Source organism: Zea mays, chromosome 4, assembly GCF_902167145.1.
Source record: "Zea mays cultivar B73 chromosome 4, Zm-B73-REFERENCE-NAM-5.0, whole genome shotgun sequence".
In the NCBI taxonomy this organism is placed as follows: Eukaryota; Viridiplantae; Streptophyta; class Magnoliopsida; order Poales; family Poaceae; genus Zea; species Zea mays.
In genome coordinates this window covers 181549472-181565001 of record NC_050099.1, presented here as the reverse complement: position 1 = coordinate 181565001, position 15530 = coordinate 181549472, and the positions used below count along the sequence as shown (strand labels likewise).

General features: G+C 45.4%; 2 protein-coding genes and 1 non-coding gene across 5 annotated transcripts in view; all 3 read right to left on the bottom strand.

The window, feature by feature from the left end:
• Positions 1–6158: 6158 nt before the first annotated feature.
• LOC100383971 (chaperonin10) lies at positions 6159–8152 on the bottom strand. Its single transcript, NM_001176584.1, has 5 exons — positions 7933–8152; positions 7192–7371; positions 6907–7062; positions 6692–6769; positions 6159–6503 (listed from the first exon to the last, which is right to left on the bottom strand). The coding sequence occupies exons 1-5, from the start codon at positions 8107–8109 to the stop codon at positions 6330–6332; spliced, it is 765 nt and encodes a 254-aa protein (NP_001170055.1). The 5' UTR covers positions 8110–8152; the 3' UTR covers positions 6159–6329.
• Positions 8153–9313: 1161 nt separating this feature from the next.
• MIR164f (microRNA MIR164f) lies at positions 9314–9421 on the bottom strand. Its single transcript, NR_121130.1, has one exon. It is a non-coding gene; the product is annotated as a microRNA MIR164f (primary transcript).
• Positions 9422–14395: 4974 nt separating this feature from the next.
• Positions 14396–15530, bottom strand: part of LOC100381661 (uncharacterized) — a 28955-nt gene continuing 27820 nt past the window's right edge. For 2 of the 3 annotated variants that reach the window (XM_008679275.4, XM_035967012.1), the window contains one exon: positions 14396–14698. In XM_008679275.4, coding sequence (XP_008677497.1) covers positions 14650–14698 — 49 coding nt within the window. In that variant the 3' untranslated portion in view covers positions 14396–14649. The remainder of the gene's footprint in view (positions 14699–15530) is intronic. The other variant, NM_001318231.1, reaches the window with a different exon arrangement.

Below are 15530 nucleotides of genomic sequence, written 5' to 3'. Positions count from 1 at the left end.
AACACAACTGCTATTGATATTCTCACCCCTAAGTTGCAGTCATATATAAAAGGTTATATTATCCATCATAGGTGTGTGTGTGTGCCACATTATAAATTTGGTTGTTCAAGCTGGTATAACAATTGCAAATAAGTACTTGAATAATATTCGTGCTGCTATTCGTTTCATAACAAGCACACCTCAAATGATATCTAGATTTGCTGAGTATTGTAAAGCTCAAGATATGAGACCAAGAAAATTTGGTCTTGATATGAAGATTAGATGGAATTCAACCTACCATATGCTTAAGAGTTTAGAAGGTTATGAAGAACTAATTACTGTCTTTGTGAATGCTAATGCCAAAGATCTAGATTTAATACTTACAGATGTTGATTGGTTCATTACACGTCAATTTAGAGAGTTTCTAATGACTTTTTATGCAGCTACACATGTTCTATCAGGTGTATACTATCCTACAACTTGCTTAGTGATTGATTATATTTGGTTAATGGTTGAATCTTTTTCTAAGTTCAGATCTGATAGCCTTGTAAACACTATTGTTGCTCCAATGGAGGTAAAGTTACTAAAATACTTTGAACAAATATCACATGTACACTGTTTTGCGACTATTTTTGATCCACGCAAGAAATTGGATGGTTTACAAACTGCATTGGACGGAATAGGTGATGCATTAGATATGGATTTTTCAGATGCTTTTAATCATGCAAAAGATGACTTGTTCCGTGTCTTTGGCTACTATTACAAAAAAATATGGTGAAAGTGAGATAGACTCACATGTTACTGAGTGTGATGCAGAAATTTCAGATACCTCTCTTACAGCTCACTTATGGAAAAGAGCGAAGTGGAAAGAAAATGCCAACTTCTCTCAAAGGTGGAATCTTAATGCTGAATTTGAAAGGGAATTAGGCTTTCACCTAGTCCCTAATTAATTTTGGTGGTTGAATTGCCCAACACAAATAATTGGACTAACTAGTTTGCTCTAGTGTACAAGTTATACAGGTGCTAAAGGTTCACACTTAGCCAAAAAAAAGACCAAGTATTGGGTTCAAACAAAGGAGCAAGGGACAACCGAAGGCACCTCTGGTCTGGCGCACCGGACTGTCCGGTGTGCCACCGGACATGTCTGGTGCACCAGAGGACTCCGACTTCAAACTCGTCACCTTCGGGAAATTCCAGAGGCGACTCCGCTAAAATTCACCGGACTGTCCGGTGTACACCGGACAGTGTCCGGTGCTCCAAGGAAGAGCGGCCTCCGGAACTCGCCAGCCTCGGGAATTCATTTCAACTGCTCCGTTATAATTCACCGGACTGTCCGGTGTACACCGGACTGTCCGGTGTAACAGCGGGGCAACAACTATTTCGGCGCCAACGGCTACCTGCGACGCATTAAATGCGCGCGCTGCGCGCGCAGAGGTCAGACACGCCCATGCTGGTGCACCGGACAATCTACAGTGCATGTCCGGTGCGCCACCGGACATCCAGGCGGGCCCAGAAGACAGAACTCCAACGGTCGAACCCAACGGCTTTTGGTGACGTGGCTGTCGCACCGGACATGTCCGGTGTGCACCGAACTGTCCGGTGCGCCATCGAACAGACAGCCTCACCAAACGGCTAGTTTGGTGGTTGGGGCTATAAATACCCCCAACCACCCACCATTCATTGCATCCAAGTTTTTCACTTCTCAACTACTTACAAGAGCTCTAGCATTCAATTCTAGACACACCAAAGAGATCAAATCCTCTCCAAATTCCACACAACATCCTAGTGATTAGAGAGAGAGATTTGCTTATGTTCTTTCGAGCCCTTGCGCTTGGATTGCTTTCTTCTTTCTTGATCTCTTCGTGCGATCAAACTCACTTGTAATTGAGGCAAGAGACACCAATCTTGTGGTGGTCCTTGTGGGAACTTTGTGTTCCAAGTGATTGAGAAGAGAAAGCTCACTCGGTCCGAGGGATCGTTTGAGAGAGGGTAAGGGTTGAAAGAGACTCGGCCTTTGTGGCCTCCTCAACGGGGAGTAGGTTTGAGAGAACCGAACCTCGGTAAAACAAATCCGCGTGTCTCACTTCATTATTCGCTTGCGATTTGTTTTGCACCCTCTCTTGCGGACTCTATTATATTTCTAACGCTAACCCGGCTTGTAGTTGTGATTATTTTTGAGAATTTCAGTTTCGCCCTATTCACCTCCCCTCTAGGCGACTTTCAGAATTAAATCACTATCTGTCCACCAACTTTGTAGGTACTGATCACGCACTAAGAGATGAGAAGGTAAAGTTACTTGAGTGGTGGAGGGACCACAAGTATAGTTTTCCTGTCTTGTCTCAGTTTGCTAGAGATATACTTGTTATTCCTGTCTCAACTGTTTCCTCTAAAGCAACTTTAGCACCGTTGGGAGAATAATTGAAGAACGGAGGTCATCTCTTGCACCTAAGACGGTGGAGGCAATCACTTGCCTTAAAGACTGGAATAGAGCCGAAGAGCGGAAGCAACATCAACTTGAGGATCCTAAGATTGAATGTGCTGCTGCAGATTTGGACAATGATTAGACAATAGTGTTTAATTTTAGTAACTTATGGACTTTAGTGGTTGTAATATTTGAACTTTGTTTGGACATTGTCGGTCTGTACTCTTTTCCTTACAGAGGGGGGCCCTATAATGGGGTGTAAGGTTTTTAATGAGGCAGACTGAGTAATATATTTATGTTTCCCACAATCCGTGTGTTCTCTCAATTTGTGTGTTCTCTCAAATCTGTGTGTCCAGCATCATCTGTGTGTCTAACATCATTGTATTGAGCATCATTGTATTGTGTGTCCAGCATAATGTGGGTCGGGCTTGGGCCGGCACGGCACGACAAAGGCACGACCCAATTCCCAGCACTACTCACATGTATACCAGCAGTGGTTGCATGCGTACAAACAACCTTCTCGTTGCATTTTTGGTTTGTGGCGTGGATAGTGTTGGGAATTGTCTGCTGTAAGAGAGGTATCTGAAATTTCTGCATCACACTCAGTAACATGTGAGTCTATCTCACTTTCACCATATTTTTTGTAATAGTAGCCAAAGACACGGAACAAGTCATCTTTTGCATGATTAAAAGCATCTGCAAAATCCATATCTAATGCATCACCTATTCCCTCCAATGCAGTTTGTAAACCATCCAATTTCTTGCGTGGATCAAAAATAGTCACAAAACAGTATACATGTGATATTTGTTCAAAGTATTTTAGAAACTTTACCTCCATTGGAGCAACAATAGTGTTTAGAAGGCTATCAGATCTGAACTTAGAAAAAGATTCAGCCATTAACCAAATATAATCAATCACTAAGCAAGTTGTAGGATAGTATACACCTGATAGAACATTTGTAACTGCATAAAAAGTCATTAGAAACTCTCTAAATTGACGCGCAATGAACCAATCAGCATCTGTAAGTATTAAATCTAGATCTTTGGCATTAGCATTCACAAAGACAGTAATTAGTTCTTCAGAACCTTCTAAACTCTTAAGCATATGGTAGGTTGAATTCCATCTAATCTTCATATCAAGACCAAATTTTCTTGGTCTCATATCTTGAGCTTAACAATACTCAGCAAATCTAGATATCATTTGAGGTGTGCTTGTTATGAAACGAATAGCAGCACGAATATTATTCAAGTACTTATTTGCAATTGTTATACCAGCTTGAACAACCAAATTTATAATGTGGCACACACCTATGATGGATAATATAACCTTTTATATATGACTGCAACTGAGGGGTGAGAATATCAATAGTAGTTGTGTTTGCGGAAGCACTGTCAAGAGTTATAGAGAGAATCTTACCATCTATCGCAAAATCACGAACTACCTCAAGTATATGGTTAACAATTGCATCTCCAGTATGTGACTCATCCATCATTTTAAAACTGATGACTCGCTTATTTAAAGCATATGAATCATCCAAGTAGTGGGCAACAACAGAAACATAACAGGTTTTTTGGTGTGATGAAGTCCAAATGTCCGATGTTAAAGCAAATGAGAACTGAACCTTTTTAAATGACTCTTTAAGAGCAGCAAGTTTATTTTTGTATATTGCAATCAAATCAGATTTTGTAGTTTTTCTAGTGACAGGCTGATATTGTGGGCAGAAAGCACGTTGAATCAAGTTCTTAAAATTTGGCTCTCACCCAACATAATCGGTAAATCTTCACAAACAATAAATTTGGCTATTTCATCACGCGCTACCTATGGGTTGTAAACCCATGTACTTATTGTACCATCAGCACTAAAGTTAAGATTGGTTTGCGTACCTCCTCCTTGAGTTTTTCCTAGCTTTGTCAAACACGCTTTGTAGTGCCGATTCAAATGTCTCGTGCCAACAGCTGAACCTGCACTCAATTCACTTTTGCAATAGTTACATACAGCAAAAAAATATACTACACCATCCTCAATGACTTCCTTCTTCACCATATGTTTCCAGCAGTCTGCCCTCGAGCTATACTTTGCACTGCTTGATAACGCCGACGCTGGTGCACAATCACCATCACCCAGTTCACCCCCATGGACGACATATGGTGTTTGTGGTGGTTCACCAGCAGCCACACGACCCACATCCACATCCAGTTCACCAGCAGCCACACTACCACTCACACCTAGTTCACCACCAGACGCACCAACGTTAGTATTAGGATTAGGATTAGGACAAGGATAAGGATTGGTTTCACTAGCCCTAGACTTGGATGCCATTAGAGGATGTCTCCGACCATATCGACTCATAGGACCTCGGTCTGCCAGGCTAAGATAGAAGGGGCTGGATTTATAGAACTGGAAACCTGAGAATCAAAGCAACACGTGGGCGACGCCTCGGCCTGTCGCGTCATTTATTGTGGCGAGAGACGAGTAGCTGACTAGGGTTCAACTTCCAAGCAAGGGAAGGGCGAAGGGCATGTGGAAGATGAAGAGTGAAGAACTGAAGAGTAACCTGTATGTTGTAATGGCCTCCATGATCCCAAGGTTCGGGGAGCTCACCTTCTGCGTCGAGTGGTGGAGACATCACTGGAGGACCGGTCACTGGCGGCGGCCGGCGGAGGGAGCGACGGGGCTTAGGGTTTTCCTGTTGCTGTTGCGTGCGTGTGCGTCTATATGAGAGCTGTGCGGCGGGCTGACTGTTGGCACTAGCATGTGCGATTGGGCCATCCTGTGAGAGTTGTGCGGCGACTGCAAGCGACTGGGAGTGGCACTAGCATGTGCAGTTGGGTTGCAGGCTTGTTTTAACGTCAAACCGAGACACTAGCACTAGTACTAGCAAGGCTGCTCCTTGTTTTAACATCAAACCGAGAGAGCTGCGGGCTACTGTACGTGTACCTAATAAATGGGCCAACTTCGTGCTTTTACGGGCTTTTTTCGTGTCGGGCCAGCCCAAACCCGGCCCACGCGTGCGGGCCGTGCCGGGGGTCCAACAGGCCAACATTTAAGGCCCAACCTAAGCCCGTCTTCGGGTCGTGCTAGTCCCGCCCAAACTGTTACGTGTCGGACCGTGCTTTGGGCTATTGATTTCGGGCCGTGCTCGTGCTGCCGCGCCGCTTGGAGCGACAGAGCACCGGGGATGGCTAGCTAGGGAGGGTAGCGGCGCCGGCTACCTTGGGCTGCGTCGGTCGGCGGCGCGGATGACCTCGGGCGAACTTTCTCCATGCAAATCCACCGGGAAAGCAACCCGCAGGAAGGAGAAAAGCACGGCAGGTCAGAGCCGCTGTTGCTTGTTGCCCTTTCCCCACGCTGCGCTGCAGCGGCGATTCGCCGTTTGGCGCATCCGCTCGGCAACGTCAACTGATCAGAACCAGTGAGAAAGTGAGATCTTCCTAGGTTGTGTCAGATGAGCGATGACCAGATCGGTTTTGCTTTTGTGGCAACAGTGGATCGTGGCAGGTCGGCTGGCCGTGAGTCTGGTCCGAGTCGAGTGAACGGCAGCCGGCCGTAATCGCCAGAGGCGAGGTGGCTCCACGGTCAATGCTGGTCGAATGAACGCTGGACCGCGACACGAAACGCCCAGGGTGTGGCCGGCTGCGTTGTGCGTGCGGTGTTTGGGGGCACGCAACGGTCAGGACTGTTCTTTTGTGGCAGCTGGGGTACTCTGATCGGGTTGGGGCTGTCACGGGTGTAGGCAGGGCAGGCAGACTGTAATCTGTATGAACGGCATCGGTGTGCTTATTACTGTTGTTCGGTTCCTCAGAAGACAGTCAAACAAGACAACCAAGTAGGAGGGGGGAGGGGACGGGAAAGCCGCGAGGAATCCTACGGTATTGCTAAGCCTGCTCCTGCACCTGCACCTCGTTCGTCCTCCAGCCCAAGCCCAGTTCAGGAGAGAACGGCCATCAGATCCGACGCCCTCAGCACGATGTAGTTCGTGCCGTCGGCGCCCTTGAACTCGCTGCCGGCGTACTTGGAGTACAGGACAGTGCTCCCCGCGGAGACGGACAGCGCGAGCCTCTCGCCATCCTCGTCCAGGGGGCCTGGGCCAACCGCTACGACCTGCGTCTCCGACCAAGAAAATACATGTCGCTGTCACATTTTCCGCTTCTTCTGGATTGCACTAGATGTCAAGTCATACTTTTAAGTTCCCACACCGCCACACGGCGTACAGTCCAAAACAGTACAGTCGGTACCATATGCGTGTGTTTGACTCGTGCAGAAAAGAGCTAAAAAATTGAGTAACTGACCGTTCCGATAGATGGCTTCTCCTTGGCAGTTTCCGTAAGCAGTAGGCCTCCTGGAGTTTTGTCTTCAGCTTCAGCAACCTACCAGAAGAGACACGTCATGCAAACACAAGGGTGAGCCAACCTGACCAGCGATGCATACTTTTACTGGAACAAGCACAAATACGACGAGACTGTGTAAACCAGATGTCAAGACCGAATAAATATGAGATCACCACCTTGATTAGAACACGGTCGTTCAGAGGCTTCATGTCTTTCACGTCATCAGTTTCTAAGATACCTATAACGTCATCCTCTTTGAGAACCAGATGGCTGTGATCGTTCAACGCGACCTCGGTTCCAGCGTACTTAGAATACACAACCTGAGCTCCAACCTGAAGTGGTAGCAAATGCACATGTTAGCATGTACTCTCTTTTTCGTGCCGACAATGGGGCAAAGCTTGCTTGTATTAAGGACTATGACACCAGAGCAAGATACACAGATAATTCAGATGGAAACAGACCTGAATGCTGACATCAACTTTCTTATCCCCAATTATCCTTCCTTCTCCAACAGCAACTACCTCGCCACCTTGAGGTCTGGACTGAGCAGTCGTAGGGAGCAAGATTCCACCAGTTGTCTTCTCCTCGGAAGAGTTAATCTTTACAAGCACTCTATCAGCCAAGGGCTTAAGTGTTGTATACTGCAATGAATAACAAGGCATAGTGTTTATTCCTGCAAAGCATTAAAAATAGACTCTACAAAGCAAATGAAATTATCTGTGCCCAACAGCAGAGCCAAGAAAATATTAAGTCTCTATTCAAAATTATAAAATGTTTTGGCTTTTCTAGATACATAGCTTTTGCTATGCATTTCGATACACTATGTAAATTCACCACATGTAAGCATGGAGTAAGGTGCAATTCACCACATGTAAGCATTAATGAAACCACAACCATACATTAGTGTAACTTAATCCACAACACAGATACCAGAGTTTCGAATTCTAAGAAGCTAACCATAACCTAACAAACCAGCATTTCAAAACCCCAACCGTTTTGCCTCTATTCCGTCAAAACCAAAGCCAAAGGAACCTAGTCAGTACCTCAGCGTTCACCAAAGACTCTCATCGATAACTTTTCGCTCTGCTGCCTCGGTAAGCATATGCAACAGCACGCAATTCGGTAATAGCCAATAACCCAACCCACTAACACCATTCCCCCATGAAAACAGCACCATCAAGCTACATTGCCTGGCCACGCACCTTGGGGGCGACGACGGTAGCGGCCCTGACGACGAGGCCGCGGAACGCCCGCCGCGCCGGGCAGACCTCGCCGAAGGTCAACGTAGAGCGAAGCCGGAGCGCACCGGTGGAGGCCTTCCCCTTCACAGAGAAGGCCGCGGCACCGACCCCCGCGCCGGAGACCTGCACCGACGCCATTCCTCGAGCAGATAAACCCTAGCGGATAGCACAGAGGACAGCAAGAGCGGCGGAAGACGCAGAGGAGCTGGAGAAGTACTTTATCCCCAGGGAGACGCCACGATTCTAGCAGGCCCGTGGTGTAGCCCTCTTTTTACCCTGGAGGGGCTTCGACGCGGCCCACTAAACTCTGGGCTGAGAAGGCAGTCGTCTCACTGAGACTGGCCTGTGCCCGTTTAGTACTTTATTAGTTTCCTAATCGCGGTTTAGTATTCTTGTGTGGTTCTATATTGGAGAGTGAGTTTCTAGTTATAGTCTAATTTCACTATATAATCCACAAAATTAAAGTTTCTAAAAATACCCAACCAAATTACCCCACACTCATAACATCCATTAAATCCACTAAACAAATTACACACGGACTTAACTCACCATGGTTCAGATTGCTAGATAACCCTCTCTCACTTACTCAATCAAATCCAATAGATAATATCATTTAGATCATCTCTCATCCCTCCCCCTCCCCTGCGACTCTGTTGGAGCCTCCCCCTAGCCCGCGACTCGCTACACCCTCCCCTCACTCGTGTAGCCCGTCAAGCCCTCCCATCACGCCGCCGCCACCATTGATCCATCCCCTCGGTGAATTGTAGGGTTATCATGGATTATATGCTAGTATCACTATGTTGGGTGCTCCAAAGCTATCAAAAGAGGGACATACTAATCGAAACGGATGAGACATATATTTCATAAACCTATCAATATTTAATGTTGTTTTAAATTAAATTATTTTTGTACTAATAATATTTATTTAAACACTTATACTAATTACTAGTAAAATATTTAATCTAATTAACTTAAAACTAATCACTCAATGTTCCATTATAATTAGATTTACCAAACTCATATACTGAAAATCCATACTTATTACTAAATTAATCATGAAATGAAATCAATATTTATTAGTTTAATAATATAAATGTTATGAATATGGCCAACGAAAATTATACTCACAACATTCACAGGCGTACTCGGAGCGGAGTCGGAAGGGCCGATCGAGGCGAGAGTTAGCTTGCGTAGGTGTTTTATTAATTTCTTACCAGCCCGCCGATCGATCCACGCCGCCGGTGGTAATACGCGGTGCCCCATGCATGATCGATCGAGCCCTCCCAATCGCGAGGTGCACGGCCGGGGCCGGCGAACAGACGATGATGGGGGCGAGAAGCCATGTTGGAGAAGGAGCGCACGTGCTGCGACGACCACGTACGCGTGCAGCCACAGGCCAAGCTGCCCTAAGGCTTCGACTTGTCGGCGAGCACGTGCCCTGCTTCTCCAGCACGGTTTGCTCGCCCCTCCGCGTGCACGGTTTGATCCGCCATGGTACGCCCGATCGATGAGGTAGACGATGGCCACGAGGTGCGTGGCACTCGCAGAGGCGTGTGTATATATAGATAGCAAAGCTTGCTTATTGGGCAGCGTTTGTGTGTGTGACTGTGTGTGGTAGGAAGGCATGCATGGGCAATATGGCATGGCTGATCGATGGCTCGAAAGAGGGAAGCCGGCCGGCTGCCCGGCCCTGCCGCCTCGGATGCTAGGTCAGATGAGACGACAGACGAAACGGAGTGTACGTGGCAGCAGACCTCGATGATGGGCCGGGATCTCCATCCATCTCTCCCCTCTTCCAACACCTCGATCGGCCAGGTTGCTGTTGCAGTTAGTCGCTGTCCAACTCCCAAGTGCATTTTTAACGTGATGACGCACCAAACCCAATGCCGCGCGCGCCGGTTTTACTTCACCGCCGTTTGTTTAATCGTACTCGGAGTCGGAGATGACGACGGCGGCGCAAATAAATTAATGGTAGTTTAACCGTCGGCCCGGCCCTGCGACGGGGACCGTCGGTCTTGGCCGCCTCCTCCTCCCCGTCCGGCCGTCCGAATTTTTTGTATTTTGACCATTTTTCGGAAAAAAGAACACGTTTGGACCCTAAAAAATTTTAATAGCATTTTTGGACCATTTGCTCGGCGCCATAGCCTATGGCGCCGAGGTAACACAGCTCGGCGCCATAGGTTATGGCGCCGAGGTACGTGATGCGTCGGCACAACCCGGACGCCGTGGCGTCGACGTGGCACCGAGCTCGGCGCCACAGATCTTGGCGCCGAGTTCGGTTGTGTTATTAACATATTTGTTGCAGACATGAGCACAAAGCCCATCTAGCCCACTTGGTAGAGCACAAGGCTTCTAACCATGTGGTTGTGAGTTCAAGCCCCAAAGTTTGCATTTTTATTTGTTTTTTTTTGTTTAAGGTAAATCAGCGCCAAAAAAACAAAATGTCCAAAAACCAAACCAAACAGTTGCTCGTTCCTGGCTGTATTGGAATGGGTAAAAAGGTAAAATGCCTATAGTATAGTGAATTGAAAGACATGAAGATTCGATTCCTTCCATTATTTGCAACCAGCGCGATCGGATCAACGCACAATGGTTGTTAATTGTTATAAAATCTAGAAGTAGAAAGAAAGAATAGAAAAGAAAAGCAAAACGGAAGAGTCGCCGTTCCAGCCTGTAGAATTCCTCGGGGGTTTCACTTGAGTACTCGGCAATAATTAGCCGCTTTACCGAGGGTGGAAGCCGCTTCGGCACGAAGCAGCCGTCCAGGTGGCAGCCCCAGCGACGCGTCGCGGCCAATGGTGGCACGCCGCGTCAGCCCGCGTTTGACAAATAATAGTTTGTTCGCATTATTTTACTGCTAGTATATATATATATATATATTTGGAAATTTACCGTATCGTGCTTGTATGATAATTGGAAATTTACCCTAAACAAAAAAAAAACAAAAAAAAATGCAAACTATAGGGCTTGAACTCACGACCACATGGTTAGAAGCCTTGTGCTCTACCAAGTGGGCTAGATGGGCTTTGTGCTCATGTCTGCAACAAATATGTTAATAACACAACCAAACTCGGCGCCAAGATCTGTGGCGCCGAGCTCGGTGCCACGTCGACGCCACGGCGTCCGGGTTGTGCCGACGCATCACGTACCTCGGCGCCATAACCTATGGCGCCGAGCTGTGTTACCTCGGCGCCATAGGCTATGGCGCCGAGCAAAGGGTCCAAAAATGCTATTAAAATTTTTTAGGGTCCAAACGTGTTCTTTTTTCCGAAAAATGGTCAAAATACAAAAAATTCGGTCCGGCCGTCTCGTCCCGGCGCGAGGTGCCATCTGTTCAAATCACCGCGCGCGCGCGGCTTTCTTAATTGTTAATGGGCATGCATCAGATTCAGTATGCATGGCAACCACATGTGTTATTTATAACCTAGCTAGCTCTCTTATCTTTGTCATCACATCCTGTGCCTCCTGGTCCTGCCTGCCGCCGGGCGCCGGCCAGAGGTTGTTCATCCATCCGATGCACTCACACGTACGCGTGCATGCGCGCCGGTCACCGCACTTGCCAACTCGTGACGACAAGTGCACCGAACAGCAGCTGGAAATTGGAATGCCGGCGAAAGATGACGACGTCGACGACGAGATACAGACACAAACCTACAGTAGCTAGCTAGCTCTGGGAAGAGAGCGGAAAGAGCGGTTGTTAGTCGCCGCTAATTATTAACAAGCTATTAGGGCTGTGTGTGTCGCTGTCTGCGCTAGCTACTACCGCATGTTCTAATAAGTAAGATATAGATATGATTTGATTATATACACTGCGCCCGCATAAATTAATTCAGAGATGTCAGACAACCGTTGGAGATACCCTGTTATATTCGACGGCCACCAAAGCCTCTCGAAAATAAACATATCTCCGACGGTCTCGTACGAGACCATCGGACATAAGAAGGCCCGTAGCAGCTGGTTTCGTGGTGTCGCATGCGTCCATGTGGGAGCGAGCTAACAATTGGAAAATAGCCACCTACTCTTTATATATAGAATGAATAGATAACTCACTTTAAACCCGTTTTTTATGATTTTGGCCGCGCTGGAATAGTTTTGACGTACATAATATTTCCAAAATTCTTTTCCACTCTGTTTTCATTGGTTGGTGTAATGCTGGTCTTATTTTGTCTCTATTGTTTGTATAATTGCTTCGAATAGAGCCTAAGGGAGTGTATATGCTACGAAGACCCTACTTGGAAAGATTCTGAGCAGTGCGTGGAAGGCAAGTGTTCCATAACCTATTACCTATTCACCGTAATATCACATTGTTATTTGGCCAAAACTATTGCATCTAGTTAGGTTTACTAGCCTCTGTTATACCATGTCCTTAATAATCAAGAGATGGGATATTTTTATCAATATAATGCTAGTGTTCATCACTATAAAAGTATAATGGTGATTAATGGCTTATGGAACTACGACTTAAAAGGTGTTTTTTATAAAAAAAACATGGAAATGAGGGCTTGAGCACGTCCAGGTTTGGTTTTGCTCAAGTTACTCACCCTAAGGACCGATTCGTTGAGTAACCATCCAAAATAACAGTGCAACCGCAAGGGATCGCATGAGACATCCCTGATTATTAATTAAATGAACTAGAGATTGGCAGCTTGTTCGCTGCGGCTTGCTGCGGCTGCAATCCGGCTGCGGCTGCGGCTTCTACAGTATTTTTCTCTCTATGGATTGCAGCTGCAGCAGTCCAAACAGCTGCAACAGTGTCGGCTTGTAGCCAGCCGAACACGCCCTGGTTTACTTACATAAAAGATGGTGTCCAAAAACAGGCAGCCACACCGTAGGGAATTGAGGTCTCTTAGTGTATCCTCACACTTCCTTGGAAGAGGTGAATGGGTTTATGGCCCCTTACATATGGGAAACATGACTTATGGGTAACGATATGTGATCTCTGCATAGAATGTTAAAACCGATATACTAATCATGCTCACGGTTACAAGTAGCTTGGACCATCACATATTAGAGTTCTAAAAAATGGAACAATGATGGTGGCTACACACTAGTTTCACTATGGTTATATAGTGGTTGATTTATTGTTACATTATGGTAATTGTTTTATGATTATCTATAGTTTTTGATAAAATGGAATATAGTTATGCTTTTTATTAATTAAGCTAAAACTTGACCAACTAAAAGTGATTGCTTAAACTCCTTCACTAAAGGTCAATTCACGTTTCCAAAGTGAGATACTTGATGAGTGCTACCGTACTCACTCTTTTTATTTCTACCAATACTATGTTGTATTCTATGCAACCATTGCTCACAAGAAGTAGATCCCAAGAGTTTCAAGATTACAACGAGTTTTAGTTTGTGGTCAACCAGTTGGTGATCATGTGGAGTTATGGTTGTCTTCCGTTGCTGATGGGCTATAGGGGCAACGACTGCTATACAAGCGTGCAAGCAATCCAACCACAAATACAATCATGATTTGTTATGAGTTTTTTATAAAGATTATTGAGTTGGTGGTGGAAGGATTTTAATGTTAAATGTGACTTACGGTTCGATCACGATCTAATGGATTATATAGTTTGCTTGCACGCTTGCACATAAGGACTGCTTGCATAGCCGTCGTTGCCTATAGAAGACGTCTACTAGTGGAGACTAACCATTTCGTTAAGGTACTCAGTTATGCAACTGTTACTATTTGTTATCAATAAAATATGACTTACGGTTCGATCACGATCTAATGGATTATATATATATATAATACACATATATACTCTGAAAAAGTTATGCATGTGATTTTAAACCTAGCATGTATAATGAGATTCACTTTTGTCCTTAAAACCTGTTATGACAACTCAAGAAAATCATTCTCTCCTAAGTTCCAAGTCCAACACACACAAGGTCACCATCATGTAGGATCACAGGCGGCTCTTGATCCTGTATTGATCTCGCGCACAATATGCACTCGACCATAGCTCGACCGCTTGCTTCCACTACACGCGCCATTCCAATTTCCATACCCACATGTTCCAAGCCGAAGACGTAGAACTATCGGGCATGGAGCCAAGGATGCCACTGAAAAGACAGGTGGCATTATCTTTTGACACATAGGTGACATGACTTCACCGTGCAAAGAAGTCAATTTAGTTTCCTATTTGATTTATATTTAATTGTGGTGAGATTTTAAGATACATTGAGGATGTTTCAATACACTAGAGCTAATAATTAGTTGGCTAAAAAATTACTAGTAAAATTAAGTAGCTAACTAATAGTAATTTGCTAAAAGTACTGTTTCATGTCTTCATTTAACAGCTACCTATTAGCTATAGTGCATTCAAACTGTGCCTAAGGCCGGGGTCACGACATAAAAAGCAAGCTGCAAGGCAGCAGCGCCGAGAGACTCAAAATGAGTCGACTTTGTGCACACTGCTGATCATCGACATGGTATGATTTTATCTTTCGCTGAGCATCGACATGATATGGTTGGACAGAGGACAGAACATCAAAACCATCTATGCGTTGTTATTTTGAAGCTGGAGAAAAACTAATCCTGAACATTAGGCAGTTTAATTAGGAGGGCGAAGGGGGGAGTGCAAGAAAAACGCAACATTCGCTCACAGTTTTAGTAATTACAAGGGGTGTTAATTGGACATCCCCAATTCTGTTCTGCGACTTCCTGCCTCCTTAGTCCTTCCTGCAGATCGTTATATGTTTCTTTGTTCCTCTCCCCGTCCTGCACAAGCGAAACCAAGGCAGATGTTATGCTCAAATTACAGCAAAACTAACAGCAATCAGCTCACTTATCTCAAAATCAAAAGATAAATCATGATCGGAATACATTTCGGTGTATTGTTATTTATTAGAATAAATCACAACCTTTTTTCGAAATAAAATGGCATTTGACACTATCTTTTAGTACGAATCAGAAAACCAAGTGCACCCTGATCCCTTGTTTGTGGAATAAGATACCACATGATGCTGCACATTCTAAGAAAGAAAAATAGAAGGTTCCGTTGAAGACCAATTTGCCTTCATAAAGGACTACTCGTACCCGTTGGGTTGATCAGCCAAATTTTCTCAGCCGCTTACAATCCTACTTTGTTAGAAAAGAAGAATCCAAATCGATAAGGACTCCTCTAGTTCGCATGTGAATGTCCTCTAGGGACTAAATATAGAGGTCATATAACTTGACAAGGGCAAGCAAGGCAATTATTTTTACCAGACTAGCTCCCACGTGTCTTGTCCTCTTGTTATTGTGCCGCCGATCTACACCCTAGCCACCACGGCGCCCCTAGAAATTACAGGTTCTGACCCCGACCCCAAATCTCAATGGTCATACCCTATGCACTTCTCGCAACCGCGACACGGTCAAGGACCCTAACAATCTGGTATCAGAGATGTCGTTATGTCAGGCTCTGACGCTATGGCAGGTGACAAACTTCAACCATGCCGACACAGCAGGTTGTTCGGCTAACGCCGCAGGGAGTGCCACCATCCGCCCTAGACACTAATGGAATGTTAACCCATAACCCTAATCAGGGTTGGGTGAGATGTATTAATAGACT

Excerpts from the sequence above, each read along its gene's own strand:
- LOC100383971 (NM_001176584.1), bottom strand. The coding sequence starts at position 8,109 with ATGGCGTCGGTGCAGGTCTCCGGCGCGGGGGTCGGTGCCGCGGCCTTC. Across the intron at positions 7,063-7,191 it reads AAGTTGATGTCAGCATTCAG|GTTGGAGCTCAGGTTGTGTA; the intron begins GTCTGTTTCCAT and ends CTACCACTTCAG. Across the intron at positions 6,770-6,906 it reads ACGACCGTGTTCTAATCAAG|GTTGCTGAAGCTGAAGACAA; the intron begins GTGGTGATCTCA and ends CTCTTCTGGTAG.